This window comes from Lycium ferocissimum, chromosome 2, assembly GCF_029784015.1.
Source record: "Lycium ferocissimum isolate CSIRO_LF1 chromosome 2, AGI_CSIRO_Lferr_CH_V1, whole genome shotgun sequence".
Taxonomy (NCBI): domain Eukaryota; kingdom Viridiplantae; phylum Streptophyta; class Magnoliopsida; order Solanales; family Solanaceae; genus Lycium; species Lycium ferocissimum.
Window position 1 is genome coordinate 39341087 of NC_081343.1, and position 26836 is coordinate 39367922.

General features: G+C 35.4%; 3 protein-coding genes across 5 annotated transcripts; 1 reads left to right on the forward strand and 2 right to left on the reverse strand.

Moving 5' to 3' along the window:
* Nucleotides 1-1297: 1297 nt before the first annotated feature.
* Nucleotides 1298-6401, forward strand: LOC132036767 (protein root UVB sensitive 4). 2 transcript variants are annotated; one of them, XM_059427149.1, is made up of 10 exons: nucleotides 1298-1947; nucleotides 3068-3214; nucleotides 3371-3517; nucleotides 4294-4356; nucleotides 4449-4525; nucleotides 4846-4951; nucleotides 5196-5298; nucleotides 5383-5534; nucleotides 5640-5705; nucleotides 5812-6401. In XM_059427149.1, exons 1-10 carry the CDS (start codon nucleotides 1423-1425, stop codon nucleotides 6019-6021), a joined length of 1596 nt encoding a protein of 531 aa, XP_059283132.1. In that variant the 5' UTR covers nucleotides 1298-1422; the 3' UTR covers nucleotides 6022-6401. The 2 variants fall into 2 exon arrangements, with proteins under 2 accessions (XP_059283132.1, XP_059283137.1); XM_059427154.1 differs by having other exon boundaries at nucleotides 5437-5534.
* Nucleotides 6402-6821: 420 nt separating this feature from the next.
* LOC132036782 (uncharacterized) lies at nucleotides 6822-8768 on the reverse strand. Of its 2 annotated transcripts, none has more exons than XM_059427165.1 (6): nucleotides 8718-8768; nucleotides 8507-8595; nucleotides 8375-8427; nucleotides 7433-7609; nucleotides 7264-7341; nucleotides 6822-7178 (listed from the first exon to the last, which is right to left on the reverse strand). In XM_059427165.1, exons 1-6 carry the CDS (start codon nucleotides 8722-8724, stop codon nucleotides 7010-7012), a joined length of 573 nt encoding a protein of 190 aa, XP_059283148.1. In that variant the 5' UTR covers nucleotides 8725-8768; the 3' UTR covers nucleotides 6822-7009. The 2 variants fall into 2 exon arrangements, with proteins under 2 accessions (XP_059283148.1, XP_059283158.1); XM_059427175.1 differs by lacking the exon at nucleotides 8718-8768 and adding an exon at nucleotides 8670-8688.
* Nucleotides 8769-20655: 11887 nt separating this feature from the next.
* On the reverse strand, nucleotides 20656-24696 carry LOC132036794 (cold-regulated 413 plasma membrane protein 2-like). Its single transcript, XM_059427182.1, has 4 exons — nucleotides 24448-24696; nucleotides 22592-22699; nucleotides 22388-22458; nucleotides 20656-21129 (listed from the first exon to the last, which is right to left on the reverse strand). The coding sequence occupies exons 1-4, from the start codon at nucleotides 24621-24623 to the stop codon at nucleotides 20876-20878; spliced, it is 609 nt and encodes a 202-aa protein (XP_059283165.1). The 5' UTR covers nucleotides 24624-24696; the 3' UTR covers nucleotides 20656-20875.
* Nucleotides 24697-26836: the final 2140 nt, after the last annotated feature.

The window sequence follows — 26836 nt, forward strand, 5'->3', positions numbered from 1 at the left end:
ATTTTTTTTAACTCAGACATTCCTTCAAGCTTATTTAATTATACTAAAGATGGTTTTGTGTATTCTCATGCTAAACATAGTAAAATATGTAAATTCTAGTTCTATTTTGAAATTTGAACGATCAAAAGAAAAAATCCAATTTTAGGAACTAATCATTCATCTAATTGTTTTTAAGAAAATATGTCATGCTTCGAAGTGAAAAATAAAGAGGAAAAATGAAAGATAATATAAACGGGGCGGGGCGGGGCTTAGCGGGGCAGAGCAGGGCAGGGCAATTTCCTTGAAAAAAGCTAAACAGGGCGGGTCGAAATCTTAGCTGGTCAAGCCCTAACCTGCCCTAACCCGCCCTAACCCGCCCTATTGCCATCCCTAGTATAACAGTCATTTTCTGTAACAGCTGAAAAATTTCGGACCCAACGATATTATTATAGAGAGGTTTGACTGTACATATTTAAATGTTGTTATTCTTTGTGACTGAATTTATTACGTCAAGGTGTTCATAGTACGAGGATCAAAACATTTATTTTTAATTATGAACTCGGGTATACTTTCTTCAGATATTTTAAAATAAAATTTATCTATTTGACAAATATATAAAAAGTACTACAAGTTATACAATATATAACTAACGATTTTAAATATTTAAACAAAGTTTTGAAAAAATTATAGTTAAAAAAATTATTTGATTCCTTTAATCGTAACATAAAAATTATTTGGTTTTGAATGTTCACATTTCACCTATTAGTCTGGTAAATTATTGGTACATTGAAAAAGTTTAAATTTTGATAATAAAAAAAAGCAAATTTTGATATTCCATCTAAGGGGCCTATAGCTCCCCCTCAAGACATTATTAAATAGGTATAGCTCAATCAATGCGGAATCTTCCCAAAACATGACTCAAACTCCCTTTTCTTCGACGAACTTGCTTCCACCAATTCATATGACTCTAAAACCTCAATGTACGCACTTAGAGTTATCAAATACTCTCCTTAATCTCATAAGGACTTCATGTCCACTTTAGGCTTACGCTAGTCTACTCATAATACAAACAACATGAAATTCCCAAGATGTAACACTTGTGTATTTACTTCATAGTCTTTGTTTTATAACAAAAATATCATACTCAAAGGAAAAAAAAATTACTTTGTCAAATAATACACTCAAATATTAGTCGTAGTCAAAGTACTGCCTGAAGACAATATTATCCCTCTAATTTTACGGAAAAAATGTCAACAGTCAGCTTTATCAAGGGTAGGAATGTCTATCTATTACAAGTAATGAAATATTGGAGTGAACCCTGGCCGTTGTTTATCTGTATGTAACACACACCATTGGAATTTCCCGGCTAGAAAGAGCGGCAATACCGCCATATACAGCCGTTCTCTTTAAAGGTTAGAGAATCATAAATCTTAGCTAAATTTCATGCAATCCAACTTGTATCCATCCAGTAGTACTCATTCTTGTTTCTCATGGAATCCTCTGAAAGAACAAAGGCTAAATAAGCTAACTCATTATCCTTCTTGTTTTTCATGGATTCCTGACAAACCCCACATACCCAATAAGCTCAAAACCTCAATTAACTCACCAAGTCTATCTAATTCACTGAAAACTTCATTAAACTTTGAAGAAGAGAAAAAGTTGAATAAGCAAGAAGAAACCAGTATACCTTTTTATCTTCCAGTCTTGGTTTGCAACTCAGATAATCGTTTTAGGTATATTTGGGATGGCAAAGACTTAAAGTTGGTCTTTCTTGATGGGAATGCATTTTCTCTATCCGATTTTTGCTGTAATTTTGAAGATACAGTTCAAAAGTTGGTCAAAATTTGTAATTTAGGTTTAAGAAATTTCTTTCTACCGAGGGAAGTTAGTCATAATTACCTTGAATATGTGAAGTGGAAGTTTGTTCATCGTGTTTCCAGTTCTGCTCTCCAAGTTCTGGCAACCCAGGTACACTTTTTCATATTTCAGCTAATTATACTTGTAAATTATTGTTATACAGTGAAAATTTCAAACTTTGGTTTTGTATGTACATATTTCAGCTAGTATTATACCTGTAAATTGTTGTCATAAAGTTAAAAAATCAAACTTTAGTTTTATGTTCATTAGCTAGTATTTGTTATAAAGTTAAATGTTCAGACTTTGGTTTTGAATGTTCATATTTCACCTATAAGTCTGGTAAATTATTGGTACATTTGAAAAAGTTTAAATTTTGATATTAAAAAAAAAAAAAAAAAAGTAAATTTTGATATTTGAATAAGTTCAAATTCTGATATTGAATCTTCATATTTCAGCCATTGAACTTGTATATTGTTGGTATGCTGCAGAAACTCTAAATTTTGATATTGAATGTTCAAATTTCCTATTTTACTCTTAAAGTATTGGTATACCTAAAATAGCTAGTTTTTGATATTGAATTTTTGTATATAAGCTATTTGAAGATGAGTTTAAAATTTGGTATTGGATCTTCATATTTCAGATATTGAACTTGTAAATTGCTGTATACAGTGAGAAGTTTATTTTTGTGTTGAATCTTTGTATTTCAGCTACCAAACTTGTCAATTATTCCGGTAATAAAGTTTGAATTTTGATGTTGAATCTTCATATTTCGACTATTAAACTGGCAAAACTGTTGGTTAATGGTAAAAAGTTTAGATTTTCATTTTGCACATTCATATCTCAGCTATTGAACTTGTAAAACTTGTTTTATTAGTATATGGTGAAAAGTTTAAATTTTAGTACTGAGTTCGGGTTCTTCGAATAAATTTTAGTACTGAGTTCGGGTTCTTCGAATAAATTTTAGTACTGAGTTCGGGTTCTTCGACGGGAGCTCATGATAAGGTACAGTGACTCTAGTGTAATAGTCATTATGATCTTTATGTGGGAATTAGTCTTTTAGTAGTTCACTGGTGGAATTAGCCAGTATGATCTTTATGTCACTTGTTATATGTGTTGTACCTCCACAATATATAGGTTTAAGTGAGTTAGCATCCAAGGTGTGGATCACTCCAATACCTGTCTTGACATTGGCTTGTGTAATCGGTTGTATTTTGTGAATGACGATATGCAGGCTATGTTGCGGGCAATTGGAATTGGGAACTCTCGTTCACTTCCATCAGCTGCTGCACTAAATTGGGTCCTGAAGGATGGTCTTGGACGGTTGAGCAGGTGCATCTACACTGCTAGCCTAGCATCTTCTTTTGATACCAATCTTAAGGTATAGCTTTTCTAACATGAAACAACGGTGAATAATTTGTGCAACTCATCTTATAAAGCTTATTTTACTGAAGAATTAATTTCTATCTTTTGGGAGATGATGCTTATATCTTTTCGCAGAGTGTTTCTTACTTTGTTTTTTGGGGATTGACTGCAGAGAGTAAGGTTCTGGACATCTGTTCTCTTCAGTTTGAGCATTGGAGTTGAATTGTTGACTCCTGTATTCCCACAATACTTTTTGATGCTTGCATCAATTGCCAACATTGCTAAGCAAATAAGCCTTGCGTGTTACCTAGCCACTAGTGTAAGTCTCAGCTACAAAACATATGATGTTATATTTATATGCATGTTATGATACTTGTTAGATGTGAGCTAATTATTGACTGTAAGCGATACGTTTTCCTTTATCTTGCCATTAAGCAGTTTACCATGTTTTAATTCCCTTTATATTTTCTAAAAATCCACTGCAATCTGACATATGAATTGATTTCTTCAATTTTTGTTATGTTGAGGGATATTAAGATCTGAAGTGCCTTTCACATATTCAAAAAAGCAGGCTAAATATATGCACTTAAGAGGCTTTGAATTTCTACTTTGAGGTCTGAAATCAACTATGGCATTTCAAGAGTGATTGTACTTAATTTTGTCACTTGGTTGAATTGCTTTCGGAAAGTGAAATTAGCTTAAGTTGAGTACTCTAGCCATCTAATTGCTTCCGCTAATGACCAATTCACTTCATAAATCGTAGAGATCTGAGAGAAACAATAATCTTCTGGATTTAAGCATTTTTAGCATATCTATAGCAGCTAGAAGAGAATTGATGCAATTATAGATCTCGAATTTGTCCTCTAACATGCAAGTGAATTATGGAATTATGAGGGAGGGATTACTGCTTGTTTTTGCCAGCTAATGTGGAAAATGGCTATGTTCAGTAAGTGTAGTTGCTTAAATAGCCAAATCACATGTTCTTTTTTAGCAATCTGAATAAGTAAAAGTGTCTTCTGGATTTATCAGTAACATCGAGAAATTTTGCGATAGATTTTTTTCCTGTTCGCGAATTTACTGTTGACATGTTTACAGACTGCTGTTCATAGAAGCTTTGCAATTGCCGATAACCTTGGTGAGGTTTCTGCAAAAGAACAGGTATTATATATTATTAATTATTGGTATTATATATTATTAATTATTCTTATTAAGTTTCAATGTTCCAATCTGACTATTGATTTATGTTTCAGATTCAAACAGTCTGCTTCGATAATCTTGGTCTTATGCTTGCTGCAGCCTTGAACATACTGTTTGCTAATAATCCAAGGTTCTTTATTTTTTCAACTTGAATTTCTGAAGTGCCGCTGTCATCTTTTATCTATAGTTTTGAAATTATTTAGAGATTCTTTTCCTTTGCTTTCATGACCAATCCATTTGGTCTGCCTTGTTGTGCTTGAAGTAAAGTTTATAAAGCATGGCTCTTATTATTTCATTTTTTGCACTGTGATATGAGAAGTGAACATGTATTTTATATCTTCTAGTTCTACCATTTCCTTCTCCTATAATAAGTTCCTAAGAGCAAAGAATCAGTTGGCACTTCTGCTAATCCTTGCAATGTAGATTCCTAACTTTTGGATGACGTAAAAGTTTGCAGGCAGGTCTACCATTTGTGATGTACCCAATCTTCTCGGTGCTTGATCTTTTTGGTATTTATCAAGGACTAAAGCATGTGCATCTGCAGACATTAACTAAGGTTGGCCTTCGTTCTCGATGCTGAAAGCCATTAGTAATCAAGTTTATTATACTGCCTTTTGTATAAATGTATAGATTTGAATGAGGATCAACAACTCAAAATGACAAGAGTTGTTATATGTATTTGCTTAAAGGAGAAGATATATGTGATATTATGCCTTGGCCTACTTAACAGTCATTATTGTGTGAATGTTAATCATCTTAATGTGTTGATTCGGATACCACTCCTTATACATTGATTCCAGGATAGGCTTGACATCATTATAAGCACATGGATTCAACAAGGATTTGTCCCATCACCTGAAGATGTGAGTAAACAGGAGGGTATTGGCTTATTTTGGAGCAGAGGTAATTTCTAACTTGCATTTTGCCGTAACAATGAGTTAGTGCTACTTCATTATTAGAGAAACATTCTTAATTAGCTTTAATCAGGCAGAGAGCCGTGGTCTATCAGAATTGGTTGCTTAAATCCTAGTCCTTGCACAGCAAAGCTATCTGTGATGACGATGCAATCTTTGAGTAGTGAAGACTTCTATTTCTTGAGCCCAGAGAGTTTGACAAGTGAATTGAAAAGGAATCAGGAGGTATGTATAGCCAAAAAGTATAAGGAGTTGTAATAAGGGGTAGGCAAGCTGTTCCTCTTGTGAATGTGTTTCTTAAGCATTTCTCTTCTTGCTTTGCTTTTACAGTATGGTATCCTACTTTATCTGCGGGAAGGGGCAGGCACTACAGATGTGATCAGGGGCATATTGCATGTAAGACATTACAGCTCTTACTCATCGTAGTAATGTGGAAATAATAAAAAAATTCCACTTGTTTCTTGCTGAGCTCTTTATAATAAGCAATTCTGGTGATTGACAGGCAAGTTATGTCCGTAAAGGTATAGAAGCTTGTGGTAGCTCTAGTGCAGTTCTCAAGCAATGGTTTAACCTGGTTGAAGATGGCAAGAGATTAACAGAACAAAATTTTAGCCTCTTATATGAGCAAGTGTTGTCTTTGGGATGGGCATGTAAGAATATTCTGTTGAGCACGCAGGAGCAAGCTCATCGCTATAGTTTTATAACTGACTGAGCATTTAGATATCTTCTTCCGGCTATGGTTGGTTTGCAAAGATGAAAGCGAATAAAGGGTCAAAAGAAAGACAAGGAGATTTTGTCCTCATGTCCTTGTGTTTGTACATAGAGAATCGAAACATTTGGCATCTCTCAAATGAAAAGAGGTGCCTTGTACAAGTCCGTGAGTACTGGCTAGGTAAAGAGAGCAACTGTTGTACAAATTTTTAGTGGCTTTCTCCATGTTGTAGATTAACTGATGAAGGTTAAGACTGTTAACCAAGTTTTCCTCATTCATCCATTTTGACTGAAGGGTTTTGTAATCATCTCATCTAATAACTTGATACATTTCATTTATGAATGTACATGCTCCATTTGAGCAAGTCAGATTCTTTTTAACTTTTTAACTGGTGGAAATCTGTACATGGTAATTAGCACAAGACTAGAATTCAATACCTTTACTTAATTTTGATACTACTTTTAGTTAGGGGTGATAACATAATTCAGCAGAATATTAGCTTAAAAACACTTCTCAGCTCTCTGGCCTCTGGATATTCCAACATATGGCACTGTAGTTTTAACCAAAACTTCAGAGGAAAGTCATTTTGAACTCATTGCACCATTCTATAGCCTAGAATATCTTAGTAAAGATTTAATTATGGGCCGTCCTTTCTCAAACCTTAGCAAGCTTACATAACAGATGTACAAGAATATCATAATCCTTTTTAAGCAAATCATAATCTTGTTAACAACTTAATGACTCAAACTTGTTGACATAAGACTGTTGCAGTTTGACAGTTGAACAGTTCACACTCACAGTTGTCAACAAAATTGCAATATACCATCAAAAAGTTGTTACATCGTTTAAAATCCTCTTTTTGGCTTGACCCATCCGGTGTCCAAAACAGACTCGCTGTTTAACATCTTTACCAAAGCATATTTCTCATTAAAGCAAGCAATACAACATTAGCATCATCCTGAGATAAAATCTTCAAAATCATAGGCCATCATTTGTTACGTAGCAAGCCAGATGTAGATAGAAGCCGTAATGCTTGACTAGAATTGTTTAAAACGGCTGATGATCTTGACACCTGCATCTTGCGTTTCTTTAAGAATTCCAGCGAGTTATCTAAGCACGGAGGAGGCGGTAGATCCTTCAAAATAACTGGTCCAGACCTGTCGAAGCCAACAAAAGTACAGTGAGTAAATAAGAGCGAATTATCAAAATTATATTAATTAAACCAGAGAGCATGATGCTCACCCCGAGCTTTTGGATCTTTTCTTTTTAGAGGTGGGTTTCTTCTCATGTTCTTCCTCTGAGTCTGATGAGAAAACTTTCCTGCACACAATTTAAATACTTTTTTTCAAGAACTGAGAAGTATGAAAAGTATAAGCTAAGAATACGGTAAGAAATGCAACAACAAACTTACTTCTCACGAGCTGCAAGGATTCTCACAATCTCATCAGGTAGCATTCCTCTATTGTCTTTTGAGTCCTGGGCATTCTCAGGTTCTTTTGTGTCTTCAATGCTTTCATCATTTTGTGTAGGCCGTGGAGTTAACTTTTGAGCCCATTGTCTACGACGTTCCTTCCCTTCTCGAACAACTCTACAACAGAGCAGTCATTTCATGACAAATGATGCAAAGACCGCAAGTTGCTCATATTTTGCAATTAAAGGCTATAATCCCCAGGCAAAGACTATGAAATTAGACATGTGGAATCTCCCACAAATAACCTCCATATCAAGAAAATTATAGGCAGATTTTACTAGTTTTCAGGACTTAAATAATGGGTCATCTCTAGTGTTATATATAACAGGTTCAGTTGTTTAGAGGACCATAAGCGAATCTAAGATGCCATCGACACTATAGGTATGCATGGCACATAGAATTTTCATATTTCCTTGAAGCTAATACTAACTTACATTTATCCTACAAAACCATCATAACAAACCAGTTTGAAAAGACAACATTTCTAGATGAAAACAGATATATCTGAATATGAAGCCTAAAACTTAAACTCTCTCCTTTACTCGTGTTACGATAATTTTGTACAGAAATGCAACTTTCTCTAGTTCAAACCTTAAGATGTATGGAGTAAATAGCTTTCTTATAATCAAGCTAAATTCAGCTCTTATAACCAGATAAATTGAGCAGCCATGCCAGAATCCTATCTCAAAATTTGAAGTAATAAGAAGAAAGTCCCAGATAATAACTATACTATTAGTTAAGTGACCATCTGAGAAATTAACTCCATACCTACCTACACATTCTTTCCTAGCATTACAGAAACCTTAAATTTTTAACTTCTAAGTACCTTCCCTTAAACAAAAAAAAATCTTCGCAAAAATCAAATTAATGAACAGAGCATACCTAGCCTTATTTTCTCTTTCAACTTTTCTAAGGTCCTCATGATTTTGAATTCCCTGCAATGGAAAACAAACCAATTAGCTCAAACATCTGCTATCACAAAAAAGACGGTAATTTGATAAGAGATAAAGAAACCTGTAAGGTGGTTAGTTCTTCAGGGGCATCAGAATCGCTATCTTCTCCTCTTCCCGACATATTTGATTCAACAAAGTAGTATCTCACTTCTGCAAAGGTTTTTAAGGTTAGGGTTTTGGGCCAGAACTAACGGACTTTACTTGTGAAATATTTTTTGACTTACCCCAATGTTACCCCAAATATTAAAAACATCCCACAACTTTGCAGTGACCTCCCATCTAGTTTGTCGAAATTAGATGTACCTCCCTCGTGGATTTAAAATCATTTTTTTGCGCGGATTGCCCTTCTTTTGGGGTGGTCTTTAAATTTTTCTTTTTCATATTTGTGGTTTTTAAATTATGTCCTCATATTCTGATCTTTAATTTTGCCCTTCGCATTGCAACTCCGAGCGTTCGCGAAATCATGAGGTTCAATTCAAACCCCGCCACATAAATTAAAAAAAAAAAAAATTACAAGGCAAGGTTTGAGTCGCGTGTATGCCGGACCCGATACATACTTGTTAAGGAATTACCAAATTTATGCCGGACCCGCAGATACCATGCCTTATGGGGCGGACTTGGCATAAGTATGTCGGGTCCCGATAATTCGCAATAACAAGTTTATGCGGTGGGGCATACTTTTAATGGGCAAACTTTTTTTGGGACAGATAAATTTGTGAAAGAATTACCAAAGTTATGCGGGACCCGCATACTTATGCCAAGTTTACATAAGGCATAAGTATGTCGGTTAGGCGGATAAATTTAGTAATTCCTTAATAAGTTTATGCGTGGGGGCATACTTTTAATGGGTAAACTTTTATCTTGGGACCGGATAAACTTGTGAAGGAATTACCAAAGTTATGTTGGACCGGCATACTTATGCCAAGTCTGCCACATAAGGCATAAGTATGTCGGGTCAGCATAACTTTGGTAATTCCTTCACAAGTGTATCTTGGGTGGGGGCATAGCGAAATTTAAACTACGCCTTGCGAATTTTTTTTTAAAATTTTTGTGTGGAGGTTTGAACACGGAATCCATGGGGTTTTATGGAAAGCAAAATTTAAAGATTTTAAATATAAGGGGCAAAATTTAAAGACCACCCCAAAAGAAGGGCAATTCTTAAAATTAACTTTATTTTAATTTTAAGGATGGTGGTGTCTGGCCCACTTTGGGCGTATCTTCACTATTTCACAGTATCTACCGGCTATCACCTCCCAACCAGCACAATTACTAGATAATTCTACTTACCAAAAATTAGGCAAATGAGTTTTGGCACATCTTTTGTAAGATTTGAATCACAAGACACATTGTGATGAGGAATTCATATCAGTTTTTAATTCTCCTTATAAAAATCTTTTGGTCATCAAATTTATATGAGTTTTTAGAAAACGCGCAATCTCGATCGGTGGTAAGACTTAAAATCTAGACAAACTCAAAAGGCAAAACTTGTAAGCCAAATGAGTAACATCACAAAAATAAAGTGAAAAAAGTAAGCTATAACGTAAGTTGATGTATAAAAATAATTTAAGCAGGCGTTTGGCCATGAAAATCAAATATTTTTCACTTTATTTGGAATTTTGAAGTTGGAGTTGACTAACGGCCCACACCCAATATCGGGCCAAAAATCAAATATTTTTCACTTTATCGGGCCAAAAATACGCCAGCCTTTAACGTTTTGGCTCAAATTGCCCTTATGACTAACGGCCCACACCCAATTAAAATAATTCAAAATTATTTAATATGTGGCATCACATGATTGGCCTAATTTTGGTCCCATAATAATTTTTTTTTAAAAAGTTCTCTCTCTCTCTACACTCACCGGCCCACCCAACCGCCTTTGATCCATTCTCTTCTCTCTTCCATTTTAGTCTTCTTCCTCCCATCAACCCCTCCCTCCTCCAATATTTTCTCTAATTACTTATTTGTTTGCTAATTTTCTAAAAGTAAACCATTTAATTATGCAAAATTATTTTGATTATGACCAAAATAATTAAATTAGTTTGAGTTTGAATCTGATCCTAAGTTTTTATTGAGCTTATTTGTATTGAAATTTAGTTGAATACCGCCAAAAAAAATTGTTTAATCTCCTGAAACCTCCATAAAATTTGAACATTCATTGATGAACATTGACCTCAATTTGAAAATTTAATTTCGAGATTTTTTGGTGATTTGAACTTGTTATATGTTGGAATTTGGTTCTTAAGCTCAAGCGTGATTGAGTATACTTGGAAAAAAATTCATTAAAGAAGTGAACTAAAGTCGTCACTGAAGGAGCTTTTCGAAGCTTGCTTTAAATTTCTAAATCTGAAAATTTGGGTGTTTAAATCAATTGGGTGATACTATTTTTAAAGTTGGTCGCATAAATAACCATCGAATTAGGGCTTAGAACCTGAAGAAAGAAGCAGAAAACTCTATGGATGTCATTAATAAAGCTTGAAGCTTCAAGTTAGAAGATGACATGGTGGTGGTAGAGATTTTCGCACACAGATCGGGTCAAAATACGGGTCATGGATGAATTTTTTTTTAAAAAAATTGGGAAGGGTTTAAATTTGGGTCAATCAGATCCGACCACGTAATAAATAAATATTTAATTATTTATTTTAATGTGACTGTTAAAAAATAAGGGCAAAATAGAGCCAATATGTTAACGGCAGGGACATATTTGACCTAATAGATGGACGGAGGGAAATATTATACCAAATCCAATAGTTCAGGGGCATTTTAGGCCCTTTTCCGTTTAAAAAAATAGCGTTTGGCCATGAAAATTCCAAATACAACTTGTGTGAAGTTGTATTTGGAATTTAAAAAACACCCAAAAACTTATTTTCACTTTTTCCACTTTCAGTTTTGGACTGTTACTTTTGTCTTTCATTTTTCAAATTTTACCCTAAAAAAATTTATTTTTATAAAAAGGAACCCCATTTATTTTAACCAATACCCAGGGTAAATATACCCAACTACCATATCTGTCGACTTCCCCTCATAAAATCTCTCAACCTTTCAGTAGTGAACTCATCATCTACTCCTCTTTATGCTTTCTCAAATCTTCAACTGATGGCACCATAATTCTTCATTCGGAAAACGGTGCATCTTCAAGCAGAACAAATAGTAGCAATGACCTTCTTTGACGGTAATTGCTAAAATTTATTAGCATTTGCTTTACTTTATTGTACTGTGATTTTTCAGTACAACCTTAAATTGAAATTGTATTCGTTCAATTTTCACAGGTTTCTTGTAAATGTCCATTGAAAAATATGCGCATATCTAGTATTGACATTGAGTCAAACAACGACATTGAGGATTACATCTTATGCTTTGCAATTTCTAATTAGTGTGAACAGGTCACTCGATAACATAGGTTATTATCTCGCATATCGCAACATACATCTAGGCCTTGCGTGGCATGGGCCGTTGATTTTCTTAGGGGACATGGCATGCATATGTATGAATATACGCATTTCTATCCTGAGACATTTTGTCGTCTTATCAACATGATAAAGCAAAACAATTTATCACAACCGACCATCGAACCACACGTGTTACAGTTGAGTAGTATGTGGCCATTTTCCTGACTGTTGTTGCACGTAATGATAGTCAGCACTCAGAAAGTGAATGTTTTCAATATTCACTCGAGACAATCAACCCGCATGTTAGAAAAGTCACTAAAGCAATTAGTCGACTAGCGCCAACACTTATAAATCCAATAAATATGTCTGGCATACATCGAAAGATTCAACATAGTAGCCATTTTTTGCCTTACTTTAAGGTAAAACCTTAAGCCCTGTAAGATTGGAATTGGTGCACCAGATGAACTTTCAATTTGGGTTCCTCCTTGTTAGTTATCAATACGATTATCCACATTTCATATTCGGAGGAAAAGTTGTCTCTGTAATTATTTCCTCACTGCTTCTTTTATTCTATTTGATGATTCTATATTTGACTTTGGTAGGATTGTGTTGGTGCGATTGATGGGATATATGTACAAGGAGAGGTCCCGAAATATAAACAACAGGCCTATCGTAACCGCAAAGGATTTACTTCACAAAATGTCTTATCTGGATGTGATTTTGATATGTGGTTCACCTTTATCGCAGCTGGTTGGGAAGATACTGCACATGACAGTAGAGTGCTTGAGAATGCAATTGTTAGCCCAGAAGCAAAATTTCTTTTTCAACCACAAGGTATATAACCTGAAATACATTAGTGATAAGAACTGATATGTTTTGATGACATGACAAACCCTAAGGAACCAGATACAATTAGGTTCACCTGTCTGAACTTGGTTAACCTTATGATATCTCATATGTTGTTTTTCTAACATGCTCCTTGAAGGATCAGATGCCTACAGGATTTGCTCATATATGAGAGACCAGATATGTTAATTCAGAAGGACCAGATGGGATCAGGTCTCCAGCCTGCTCAGCCAACAATGCAGTTGTAGAGCTACTGACAGTGTATCCAATACTTATAACTTGTTCGAAGAACAGATGAGGAACTAGGTTCCTCCAGATAAAGGTCCTGATCACTGAAGCTGAAAGTCCAAATCCACAGCTGTAAAGCGTGCTGCTGAAAAGTACAATGCAATTGTACATAAGTACCTCAGCAAAGCCGATTGATTAACGGTCCAGATTTTATGAGTGGTCATATCTACTCTCTCTCTCTGTCTCTCTCTCCGTGCTTATAAAGACATCTCTCCGTGCATATAAAGACATCATCTTCCAAGAGAAGACTCATTCTTGCACAATCCAAAAATTGCTCCATACAAAGTGCAAGTCTCCACCTTTCAATGTGTTCCTTAAGATAAGAGCCTCAGCAACCTAAAGGACCAAGTTCAGAACTGAAGATGTTTTAGGTCCTTAGGTTGTTGAGTCTTTATTCTTTTGTGCTTAAATTGTAAACCTACTCTTCCATAAAAACAGTTGTTTGTAGGTGTTCTAAATTCTCAAGGTTGTTTCTACAAGCTCTTAAGTGGTACACTAGGCTAGAGTTAGCTTAGTTGTATTAGTGTGTGTCTAGAGTTAGTCACTGTGGTGAATTCTCAAATGGTGCCTTTGAGTGGTACACTAGGCTGGAGTGAGTCTAGGTGTATTAGTGTGCTTGGCTAGGGGTAGCCAAGTGTGAGGGTTGCATAAGCATTATTGTAAGGGTGAGGGGTTATAGGAGTTAACTTCTAGCTTGCAATAGAGTTGTAACCTAAGTTTGCTCGGTTAGTGGAGTTGAAATCTTACTAGGGTAGGTTGTGGTTTTTAATCCCTTGAGCAAGGAATTTTCCACGTAAAAATCTTGTGTTGATTCTTATACTACACTGCATAAGGGAACTGGTACACAACCAGGTCCCTCATATACTGTTTGGTGGACGCACAACCTGTAACAATTAGTATCAGAGTTGTTTCTTTCTAAAAGGTTAACAACTAGAGAGGATCTTCATCATGGCTAGTTCACCAAGCTTAGAGAAAGGAGAATCTATCACAAGACCACCAAGATCCAACAGAGAATATTATAGATGGTGGAAGGAGAGAAGGCATAACTTTTCATGACTGAGAATCTAAGCTGTGGGGCATCGTTTGTGAAGGACCTTATGTTCTTATGAAAAGTTGCGGGGATGGATCCGGGACTGGTCAAAGATTGAGAAGAAGCAAGAGTTGACCGACCCAGTTTCCGGAAAAGGAAGAAGGCTGGAGTGAGAAGAGGCAATCAAAAATTATTTTAATAATATTTACTTGGATAGTGACTGCTCAAGGCATATAACTAAAAGAGTGGATGATTTCCTCTCACTCAAGGCCTACCAAGGAGGGAATATGTCTTTTGGAAATGGCAAGAAAGGTCACATTCTTGGACGTGGCAAAAAATTGGTAAGACATCCTCCGATGAACTGAAAATGTGGCACAGAGGACCCTCGTCCCTACAAAAACAGAAGAAGCAGCAGAATCTCCAGAAGGCATAGAGGAACTTGGTCCCTTTATCACTCTACTTGCTGAAAGATGATTCTGCAATAGAGAGGACCAGGTAGCAGACATCTTCACCAAGGCACTAAGTAGGGAGGAATCTATAGTAGATAGGTTTGATCGAGCTCAACTTGTTGCCTTTCCTCAAACATCTTCAGGCGTGGCTATGTTAAGAGGAAAGGTACAATGTTAAAAGGTGTTTTTCGGTGGCATCTAACTCACTCTTGTACCATTACAAGTACACACATGTGGCAGGGTCAGGATAACACAAACATAAGTGACATTGCATATCTCAGAGCTCTTGCCTCTACTTCAAAATTTTCAAGGGACCTGGTCCCTATGACTCAGATTAGTAGTCTCTTTAGTGCTTAATATGTCTCGAACTACCTAGAATGCCACGTCATTGAGACTCTTCCGCTTCCTATTCCAAATTAAGCCCTTTAAATGCCTGACCATCCTGGATCTCTTCGTACTTCAAAAGAAAACCTTTCCTTCCTCAGATCTTGTAAAATTTATTCCCCATTTCTTAAATCTGAATCGTCTTTCCTCTCTCGCCAGAACCTAAACCCCACCATATCACTACCAGATCCCAAAGATAGTCTGACTCTGGTAAGCCCCACTTCCATCGATCATTCTAGAACAAATAAAGGACTCTATGAGCCCTGTGTAGACCTTCTCCTCAATGACTCTAAAGAGGGGGAGAGAAACAAATCTAATATCATGGAAAGAGGAACTAAAATTGTTAAGGGGTTTGAAGAGTCCTTGAAGGAAAAAGAAAGCAGTGAAGAAACTCAAAAGGATCTGATGACCAAACCTGATGAAGAGGAAGGAACCTATTAGTGGAGAAATGGATGCAATCCGCAAGGCACACAATCCATTGGGAGAAAGGTATATGCCATGAGTAACCCTTGTGGTAGTACATAAGAGACATCATACACATCTGCTCCCTACAAATTATAATGATCCTAACATGACAGACAAGGATGGAAAACACCTTGCCAGGTACTGTGATAGATACCAAGATGTGCCACCTTATGGAGCCTAATGTTTACTGGTATAGCCACGCTAAAATTTGAGGTACTAGCCATCCAACTCATTACCATGTACTGGTTGATGAGAACGGACCCGGCGCAACTACAAACTGGCTATGCTACATATGCAAGGTGCACACGTTCAATCTTCATGAATCCACCAGCCTATTATGCACATTTAGTTACTCGTTGTGAATGATATTACATTGAGGATGATGTGGTAATCATGGAGGAATGAAAATGCTCAAGAAGGCAAAGGGACCAGGTCTCAGTGGTGCTGCAAAGGAAGCCGACTCTTAGCTATTAGCTAAAGACTGAAAATCTTTGTCTACACCCACTCCTCCTTAGTTCTTGAGCCCCTCCTAGTCCCTCTGAATATCTAACCCTTTGTATTCCATCGCTTAATGACTATGGCACTCATGGCAGTTTAAGCATCATATTTTGTACTGACTAAGACTACTATATTTTTTTACATACTTAATCTAATTTGGGAAATTATTCTGATTTGTGCAATGATCTTAAAACTTGTTGTTACTATTCTTGATTATGTTGTGTTGCCCTAGTGGCCTTGAGTTAATGCTACTGAACTTCTTTTTGGCTTATGTTACTTTTATTACTCTTTTCAGTAATGCCAAAAGGGGGAAGAAAACAAAGGGGTGGGAAAGGGAGGAAGAATGATAAGGGAGAGCGGTATATAAATAGTGTTTCTAAGTTTGTCATCATCAAAAAAGGGGAAAATGATTATATGTTTTGATGATTGTCAAACCTGGTGAAACCAGAGAGAGCGAGAAACCCGGTCCTCAATATAGCCTCTCCATATATTCACAGTCTTAAGAATATAATCTATTTATGTGAGAGAGACATGTGCGAAAGATAAGGGGGATGGTGAAAAAGGGTGATTTGGGCAAGTGAATCGGAGAGGAATAAGTGGGAATCTAGTTCTCAGGGGGAACTTTGTCTATGAGTCTATCATCATCAAAAAGGAGGAAATTGATATATCATGACATGTTTTGATGATTTGACAAACCTTACTCAAAAAACCAGAATACTACTATGTATCTCGAGGTCTGAGTCTCGGGGGGGACAAATGAGGTATCTGGGTAAGGGATCTGGTCCTTAGAGGGAATACAAAGGATGTCTCTTTTTCATCATCAAAAATGGGAAAATTGATAAGAACTGATATGTTTTTATGACATGACAAACCCTAAGGAATCAGATACAATTAGGTTCACCTGTCTGAACTTGGTTAACCTTATAATATCTCATATGCTGTTTTTCTAACATGATCTTTGAAGGATCAGATGCCTGCAGGATTTGCTCATATATGAGAGACCAGATATGTTGATTCAGAAGGACCAGATGGGATCAGGTCTCTAGCTTACTCAGCCAACAATGCAGCTGTAGAGCTACTAATAATGTATCCAGTACTTACAACTTGTTCAAAGAACAGATGAGGAACCAGGTTCCTCCAGATAAAGGTCCTGGTCACTGAAGCTGAAAGTCCAAATCCACAGTTGTAAAGCGTGTTGTTGAAAAGTACAATGCAGCTGTATAGCAGTACCTCAGCAAGGCCTATAGATTAACCGTCCAGATTTCATGAGTGGTCATCTCGACTCTCTCTCTCTCTCTCTCTCTCTTCGCGCTTATAAAGACATCATCTTCTAAGAGAAGAATCATTCTTGCACAATCCGAAAATTGCTCCATACAAAGTGCAAGTCTCCACCTTTCAAGGTGTTCCTCAAGAATAGAGCCACAACAACCCGAAGGACCAGGTCCAGAACTGAAGATGTTTTAGGTCCTTAGGTTGTTGAGTCTTTGTTCTTTTGTGCTTAAACTGTAAACCTACTCTTCTATAAAAAGAAGTTGTTTGTAGGTGTTCTAAATTCTCAAGGTTGCTTCCACAAGCTCTTGAGTGGTACACTAGGCTAGAGTTAGCTTAGTTGTATTAGTGTGTGGCTAGAGTTAGTCACTATGGTGAATTCTCAAAGGGTGCCTTTGAATGGTGCACTAGGCTGGAGTGAATCTAGGTGTATTAGTGTGCTTGGCTAGAGGTAGTCAAGAGTGAGGGTTGTATAAGCGTTATTGTAAGGATGAGGGGTTATGGGAGTTAACTTCTAGATTACAATAGAGTTGTAACCTGAGTTTACTTGGTTAGTGGAGTTGAAATCCTACTGGGGTAGGTCATGGTTTTTAATCCCTTGAGCAAAGAGTTTTCCACGTAAAAATCTTGTGTTGATTCTTGTACTGCACTGCACAACGGGACTGGTACACAACCAGGTCCCTCATATACTATTTGGTGGACGCACAGCCTGTAACAATTAGATTTTATTTATTGTTAGATAGTTTGAGTAGTTACATTTATTTTATTTTGATAGATAAATTTTACGTGGTTGACGTTGGTCTTTGGAACACGAAAGGATTTTAGCTCCATACAAAGGAATTCGGTATCATTTGAAGGACTATAGAAGGGGTGAAAGAGAGCCTCAAAACGGAAAAGAGTTATTTAACTGCAGACACTCATCCCTACGCAATGTGATCGAAAGAACATTTAGAGCGTGAAAAAATAGATTCATAATACTCCGACAGTGCATGAACAATTATGATGTAGACAACGCAAGTTAGGATTGTAATTGCTTGTGCTGCATTGCATAATTTTTTACGGGAACAGCAAAGCAGCGATGGAATATTTACAGAGTATGAACATGATGATATAGATGTTGATGGCACCAATGAACAACTAACGGGGATTAACAATGCTTCTTCATCTTCTCGTCAGCTGATCGGGAAATGCATGCTTGACTCAAACAGATTGTTCATACAATGTGGGAGGATTATATTAAAGAATAACAAATTAATAGTGTTAATGAGTTTTAGTACTAATTGATCTGACGGGACAGAGAGGGATTATGGTATGTGAATTTGAGATTTCAGACTGCTAAAAGTTGTTTAACTGATTGATGGTCTATGGATAATATTTTCACTAATGTATCAATGGTTTTGATGTAATTATGTTTATTAATTCCCGTTAATATTTCCTTAGTCATGAGCTGCTCGCTCTTTTATTCATCAGTTGGTGCTTTGTAATGTTTAATTATGAACATTTTAGCTATCTTGGTTGTGTTTGTGAAGAGAATATCAGTATTTACATTTATGTAGATATTTGAGAACTGTTGTTTTATATCTTGGGTAGTTTTGCTAGTTCTTAAAAATTGGGGGGTATAAATCATATTTCATGTTTATTGAAAAAAGTACATTCAAGAAACAAAATATATTTGCAAAAACTATAACCAAACACAACTCCATCTTCAACTCCAATTCCAAAAATTCCAAATTAAGTGAAAAAATATTTGGTTTCTATGGCCAAACGCTTACTTAGGTGTATTTGAACTTTTCAATGGCCAAACGCTGATTTTCAAATAAAGTGAAAAAAGTTTCAACACACAAAAAAAAAAAAAAAAAAAAAGAGGAAGAAAAAAATGTATGAAGTGGGACTTGATACCTAGACCTAAGCCTGTCAACCGGTTGACCCGGAATCGGAATCAGTTCCGGTTAGCAAACCGACCGATTATCGGTTTTCAAACTGATAAAGTTGATGTTTACCAGTTAACCGATACCAGTTAGCCGGTCGGCTTGGCTCTAACCAGCTCGAAACCGGTACCCTTCTACCAAACCAGTAACCGGTTAAAACTTTTTTTTTTTTTTTGGCTTAATTACGTATTTTACAAATAAATTAACACTATAGTTTATTAGTTTGTATATATATATATATAAGTATTAAGAAACTCAAGCTTGTATATTTTTAACTTAAGTATATTTATATATGTTATGTTACTATAAGTATATATGTATCACTTAAGTTATATTTGTATATTTATATATGTTATCTTATGTTTATATATATATTAACTTATGTATATAAGACTAGGCTAGACCTCAAGATAAATAACTCAACCTTCAACCAAGTCATAAGACCATTTAGCTTTCTATAGCGTGGGTTCAAGCAGATAGCATTATACTAATTTTAAAAAATTTACATATAAAAAATCTAGTTTTACGGAGAGACCATATGTTCACATGCCCCAATTTTAGCAGCTAAAATTGCCCCTGGTCCCAAGTATCGTGGATCTTAACGTTGAACTCGTAAGAATCTGATCGCTCAAATACGGTCTTCAACATAATAATGAATGGAAAATTTTCGTAACCGACAATATAAAGATATTGGAATTGAACAAGAGGAACTGGCTCAGGCTAAGGGTGTCAATCACGTAAATAACTGATTAAAACACTAATTATAACTTGTCTAAACAGTTAGAGATGGTTTGGTTGGACGAATTAAGAAAATGACCCCAACATAGCATATCATATTTGGTTAGAAACATTAAGAAATATAATCTCAACATGACTAATGTAGCGTTCGATTGACCAAACAAGAAAAATAATCGGAAAAGGCTCAAATATATCATTGAACTATCGAAAATGGCTCATTTATGTCACTCATCAATAGTTTGGCTCATTTATGTCATCGCCGTTACCAAAATGGCTCATCTATGCCATCGCCGTTACAAAAATGGCTCATTCATGCCATTTTTCATTAACACCGATTTTACAATACCAGATATGACATGTGACCTCCAATTAGAGGTTCGAGATCCACATTGTTTAATTAAACCAGCCCAATTTTAAATCCATAATTAATAAAAAAAAAAAAATCCAACCCAAATTAATGAAAAATGGCATTAATGAGCCATTTTGGTAACAACGATAAGATAAATGTAGCCCAAACTATCGACGAAAGAAAGATAGTATAAGCCATTTCCAATAGTTCGATGGCATATTTGAGCCTTTTCCGAAAAATAATTTTCACTTAGCAGTATTAACCACCGGCTATGCTAAAATCTATTTATAATTTTATACCAAAAAAAATAAAACATGAAATAAGGATACGTCTAAGTGTAATTTGTACTAAAGATTTCTCGGAATATCAAACGATTAATACGAACATTTACTAAACCATGTTTAGACCAACGTGATTCATTATAACTTTGTTCAATTATGTTAATCTGTTATGTTAATTTTCATTTAGATCGATGTGGGTTCTTGGTAATTCCTTTAACATTTATTTTGCATTAGTCTGAGGCTAGAATCATGTTCTCTATGGTATTGTCACCGAGTTCATATTTTGCAAGCCTAAAATGTGTGAAGAAAACTTCACAAAATCCATTGATCATAAGTAGTGATAGGTCAAAAGTACATAAGCACTTAACCAGAAATGTTTAAACCTCGTCCAGAACAAAACCAAATCCATATAACAATCCTTTATTCATTGTTTCAACAGTAAAGAAAGAGGTCTGCACGCAGCATTGAACATTGAAATTCGTCGACCAAAACACAGATAATTGTTGCAGCCATAGTTCATCAAACGACTCGGAGTACCAGAGCCCAGATTGGATAGACCAACAGAAGGATAATACCAACTGTGTTGGATATACCATTGCTTTGTGTGAAGGAATTTCTGAATCCACCAGAGGCTCTGATGTGTTCTTGGAGGAGATAGCAGCCAATCAGAAGACACACCACAGTGCCGACCCAACTGTTTCTGAAAGTCTCGGCAAAAAGGTTGGGTGCAACCACTAGGAGTAGGATTAATGAACCAGGAATCTCCAACCAGTCTGTACTTCATGGACAACATTATAAAGAAGGGTTAGCATACATATATACACGCCCCATAGAGCAAGAATTAGTAGCATAACTTAAGTAGATAGGTAATAGCATAATTAAATTAGATATTTACACATAGGCGCATTTAGGATTTAAAATTAGTGGGTTTAGAATGAGTGTAATCTCATTATTATATGTGTATGTTTTTAATCTCTTTCTCATATGTATACACATAGTTCGGACTGAAAGCAATGGGTTCAGTTGAATTCATAGAATCTGCTCTAGTTTCGCCTCATGTGTGTGCCAGCATGTGTATATCTGTTAGAAGAGTAGTGTGCGAGCCACAGCATGTGTGCAGATCAACTAATCCATTGCGTACTTGCTTTTCTCACCAGCACATATCTCTGACCTACCAAGACTTACGCAAATGGAAAGAACCTAGTATTTTTTAGTCTGCTACATCTGAACCCTGGTCTCCTAGGATCTTTTCCCCTTCACTGACCACCAAAACCTTGAATGCATTATTAAAGTAGATATTGACCAGCTAGATTCACAAAGGAGCTTGAACTAGTTAAGTCGTTCCACCATCTATAATTAAGTCTGAGGGTGTAAATTGATTTGTTGGAGGCTCGGAGCTAATACTAAAAGTATTTCAGGAGAAACTACATTTAGTTCATCATTGAGAGGTCCAGAGAATGAAGATATTTTCACTATATACAAATCATGTTTTACGCCTCAGAAGACATAGAAAGAATCTACCACGTACCAAAAGAATGCTAAATCTCAAAGACAATCCTATTGACTGTTCCCAGATGAATATGCTGCAATTCTCCAAAATCTTCTAGAATATCTCTAAAATTGCATGCTCAATTGATGAAACATGCAGATAGTTACAGAAAGGAGAGTGTTGGTAGTATGAATGAACCAGTTGATAATTACTGGCTTTGGTGGCTGGGCTAGTATCTCATCTCCGTGTGATCTCAGAGTTTCAAAAAGTGTACTCGCACAAATTTTTTGAGTCGAATATCTATGCAGTTTGAAAAATTTAAGGACATATCTCTTCCATGAGCCATGACATGTTATGCTAATAAATTTGGGGTGCATATTACATGGAAAGCGTTTCCAACTGTTTTTTGAATATTAAGAAAAGTTAAGAGGAGAAGGTAACAGAATCTTAGATTACAAGCAAAAGAACTTAATTGCAGTAAACATGAAAACAATAACCAATAAGTTGCTTTCATCATATAAATCAAAAGCAAATGCCCATACCTGGAAAATGTCGTGGGAAGAAAAGCCTGAGTACTACCGCAACGAAAGCAATCCATTTTCCAACCTCTCCTCTGGAGATAAAAGAATAATTGATTAATGAAGGAAAGAACATCTTTGAATCAGGTAGAATTTAAGTCATAAGAGGAAATCCTGGATGACAAAGAAGCGAGGAAAATTAAATAATAGAAAACAAGAGAAGTTTACCTGAAAAAGTGGAATAGCACTGAAGGGAAACTGAAGAAGATATATGGAACTAGAAGTCCAGTCAGCATATTGGTCTTCCAGTTTGTCCGGTCCAGTATCAGCAAATAACTACAGATAATATTTGCTTGACTGGTTATTACAAATCCACCAGGGAAAAGGTGTAAACTCTAGATTCTAATCGAACCTGTTTGACTATCAAATATATCAAAGCATTTAAAGTCACTTGCAACAAGCAAACTGACCACATTCCACAAAGATGAATCATATTTCACCAGCTCCCTTTCAAACATCAGAATATACTTTATTCAATTGATAGAGTCATTTCGTGGAAAGCTTAAAAGTTAAAACAATTACAAATTGGACACATTTACTCAACTCTTTCTTAAATTCACAAGTGAAGCATTTAAACCTGTTTGCAATTAGTTTCTCAATGCTTCCCTTATTATTAAGAGACAGTTTCGTGAACAAGGCAGTGCAGAAGAAATCATGGGGATAACTAAAAATCAACAAGAATGTCGAATTTCTAAAGGATTAGGACGACCCCAACGTCCAATAATCCCCAATATCAGATTTATTGTCATCACCAAAGCAGCTCAACAGCAAAATTCCCATGAATAAATTTCAGCTGTGCAAACTTCTGAGTCCAACAGCAACATTGGCTAAGAGATCAAAATACTTCAAGTTACTTGACTAACAAACTGAATAGGGACATCTAAGATGATTAAATTGCCGCCAATCCCACTCCAAAACAGCAAAATCAAAGGCGTTTAACATACTGTTATGTGCAGGCATTATCCCATGCAATTGCCAAATTCAAACATTTGGCATATGAAGTTAGGCTTTGCAGTCTCCAGTTGGAGTCCCACATCAGTGGGTTTAAGGGTTTTTGGTCTCCGGCCTTGGCAATCCTCAATTAGCTTTTGGGATTGAGTAAGGCTCAAGATCCATTCTTTATCATCTCTAACGTCAAACGTTTTGGGATAAAAGTTTTCAAACTTCAGACAAACAATTCTCAATTTCAGTCTCGCGAGTCTGAAGTTGATTCTGAGGTGGTTAAACTTTATAAACTTCAGCTATTCTGTAATAAGGGTCCTAAATACGGCTAGTTGTGCACTTGTCCCTCTCCACTTAAATATCAGGCTTTGGCTTCGTTGAACCCGCGACTCTAACTCATATATCATATGTTGTGCTCTTACCATTGTCTTACGAAGTTCAACAAATTAAAAATCATTCGACTAACAACCAAATTGGTAAAAGAATCTTTCTTGTATTATTCAGAAAATGAATTAAACCAAAAAAAAAAAGTGAGAGAGAACAATTATCTTTTGATAAAGGCAGTATAATTTTCCCCTCGTTATCACTCTTTGAAATTGAAAACCTCAAAATCAAGAGAGACAATATCAAGCTATTCCAGGTCAAAAGTCCAGTGGAAAAATAATAACTTAATAGACATAAACAGAACTAAATCTAATAAAAAAGCATTTCCCAGTTTCTACAATGTAATAGACATAAACAGAATTAAAATAAAACCCTTCCCCACAAAGTTTCAACTTTTCGTTAATCTGAAGTTATAAAATAATACTCCCTCTATTTTAACTTTTCGTTAATCTGAAGTTATAAAATAATTTCTATTTTAATCAATCTATTTTCTAAAATGAATGACTTTTTTTTTAATTTAAAAAAAAATTCAAAAAGTGATTTATAACTACATAAATATTTAAAATTTATTTTGAATCATTAATTTTAAAAAATTTTATTTTTTTTAAATATCGTGTTTAGTCAAATAGGTTCACATATAACAGTTAAAGCAAAAAAGAAAAAGACAGAGACATAGAAAAGGGAGTTTGTGACATTACATGGCAGCAAATGAGGCAAACCATTTGAGGAAAGCAGTACCAAAACCAAGACCACCAAGCTTGGTGGCATGGTCAAGTAACTTCTTAGCAGCTAACTTCAGCTCATTAAGATCTTCATTAATCAATTTGTTAGTGTCTTCATCAGTCTTCATAGCCAAATAATCCATCCTCCCCATTTTTCTTACACCACCTACTAGATCTCAATCTATTGGAGAAACAGTACTTTGTGATTCAAAACCACACAAATTGATTTTTGTCTTAGTACAGATCAGATGGAGATGGGTGTTTAATTGGTGTAATTATTGGACACGTAAAACAGTGGGACCTTACAAGTGCACTCAAAATCTGCCACTTCGCTACTTTGACCGAAGTTAACGCTGGAACTTGCCAGCACGTTCTCGTCGACCATCACCTTACTTTATTTAATTAATCTCCTTATTTGTTGATTATTATTAGCATTAGTATTAGTATACTCCCTTCATCCCAATTTATGCAATATAACTAGTAACTTGATTAGGTACTAAGTTCAAAAAAAAAAAAAACACTTTTAAAATAAGTCATAAATATTTATATGACTGTAAATCATTTAATTAAAGGTTTTAAGTTAAATTATTTATAAATATAAAAATATTTTTTTGAATAGATAAAAAAAGTGTATCACATAAATTAAGATAGAAAGAGTAATATTTATTAAATAAAATAATTTATTACTCTATTACCCCTAAAAATGATTTGATTGTATAATCCTCTAACACAACCAATATAAAAAAGTTAAACTCGTGAAAAGGCTTAAGGTGAGTAATCAATCGCTATAAGGAACATAAGCAAATTCCTTCATAAGTCCGTTCTTTTTTAAATTTTTGGTACACCTCACATCACAGGTCAGTGTTGAAGGAATATTATAAGTGAGGATTTTGATGTCACGGATGGGTATAAAACGAACCAAAGTTAAATGGACATAACAATTTAGAACAACCATACAGTACTCCCTCGTCTCAATTCACATCACAGGTCAGTGTTAAAGGAATATTATGTCATGATTTCAAGTCATGCGATAAATTGGTATTTGGACATGTGATTTCATTTCATGAGATAAAATTTCAAATCATCCAAAGAAGCATGATTTGGGATTTCAAATCATGATTTCAAAATTTTTAAATATAAAACTTGACCCATAAATTTATATCATGTAAAAAGACCCATAAGTTAGTAGATATTTTTAACGAATATTCTCACCAACCATTTATCAACCTTATCAACTTCTACCAACCGTTATTTATATTCGTTATTTATATTCGTATCATGTGGGAGGATTATATTAAAGAGCAATTACATTACTATTCATATTAAATTTTCCATTTTATTGAACTAAAGTTTGATTAATTGATATTGCATTTTTTAGACAGGTCTTCTAGTAGCATATTAATTTTGTTATGAACTATGATTTGCTCATTTGGTAAGATTGTATAAGAATTGGGAGAGTTTTGATAGTTTTCACAATTTATGGATAAGAAAAATATAACTTAAGAAATTCAAATTATATGTCCAAATATAATTTCATCTCATAATTTCAAATCATGTCCAAACGGCTCTTGAGCGTCTTAGTGAGTCTTCTGTCAGGTACGGAGTATTGTTTTATGTCTAGTCCAGATCAGACTATTAGATGGAGATGGTGTTTAATTGGTAATAATTGGATATGTAAAATAGTGCGGACTTACGAGGTGCACTTAAATTCCGCCACTTCTTCACGTACTTTGACTGAAGTTAAGGTAACTTGCTACCACGTTTCTTGCTTTGGTTTTATTTTAGGCTGAACCCATTGAGAGGCCCATGAGGTGGTCAGGATCTTTCATTTAAACACTTTCAAGTACGCCTTATTCTATTAGACGCATGAACTTGAATTAAAATTTGTTATTAGACACCTTTTATTGATGTGGCAATGTGCGTGTACTTCACATTTTTGTGGAGCGTGAAAGTGAATAATTTTGTCCTTTTTATATTTTTTTGCTTTCTCCTTCAACTTCTTCCTCCCTCCTACCACTTTCTTCACCATATTCACCACATCTCTCAAAGCCACCAAATGGATTCCCAGTCATGGCCGTAAAAACCACAAGAATTCTTAAAATTCTTGTAATTTCAACCCAATTTCTTCCTCATGTGGGTCTCCCACAAGAACCACCAAATCTCTAACCCTCTAATTGAGATTCAATTGGGTTAAGGATTCCAAAAAATGAGACAAACTTCACAATCTCTAGTTCCAATTCTTTGTCACCGGAGTCGACGGACGTTGCGGCGTACTCTCGCGGGGTTTGTCGTTCGCGCTAGCCATTATGGATCGGAGAGTACAAACTTCGATTATAAGGAGTTTTGCTTCATAATTACCTCTCCG

Excerpts from the sequence above, each read along its gene's own strand:
- LOC132036782 (XM_059427165.1), bottom strand. Across the intron at positions 8,428-8,506 it reads AAGAACTAACCACCTTACAG|GGAATTCAAAATCATGAGGA; the intron begins GTTTCTTTATCT and ends TTTCCATTGCAG. Across the intron at positions 7,342-7,432 it reads ATCCTTGCAGCTCGTGAGAA|GAAAGTTTTCTCATCAGACT; the intron begins GTAAGTTTGTTG and ends AATTGTGTGCAG.
- LOC132036794 (XM_059427182.1), bottom strand. The coding sequence starts at position 24,623 with ATGGGGAGGATGGATTATTTGGCTATGAAGACTGATGAAGACACTAAC. Across the intron at positions 22,700-24,447 it reads TTTGCCTCATTTGCTGCCAT|TTATTTGCTGATACTGGACC; the intron begins GTAATGTCACAA and ends TATTATCTGTAG. Across the intron at positions 22,459-22,591 it reads GTGCTATTCCACTTTTTCAG|AGGAGAGGTTGGAAAATGGA; the intron begins GTAAACTTCTCT and ends TTTTATCTCCAG.
- LOC132036767 (XM_059427149.1), top strand. The coding sequence starts at position 1,423 with ATGCAATCCAACTTGTATCCATCCAGTAGTACTCATTCTTGTTTCTCA. Across the intron at positions 5,299-5,382 it reads TGGCTTATTTTGGAGCAGAG|GCAGAGAGCCGTGGTCTATC; the intron begins GTAATTTCTAAC and ends AGCTTTAATCAG. Across the intron at positions 5,706-5,811 it reads TGATCAGGGGCATATTGCAT|GCAAGTTATGTCCGTAAAGG; the intron begins GTAAGACATTAC and ends GGTGATTGACAG.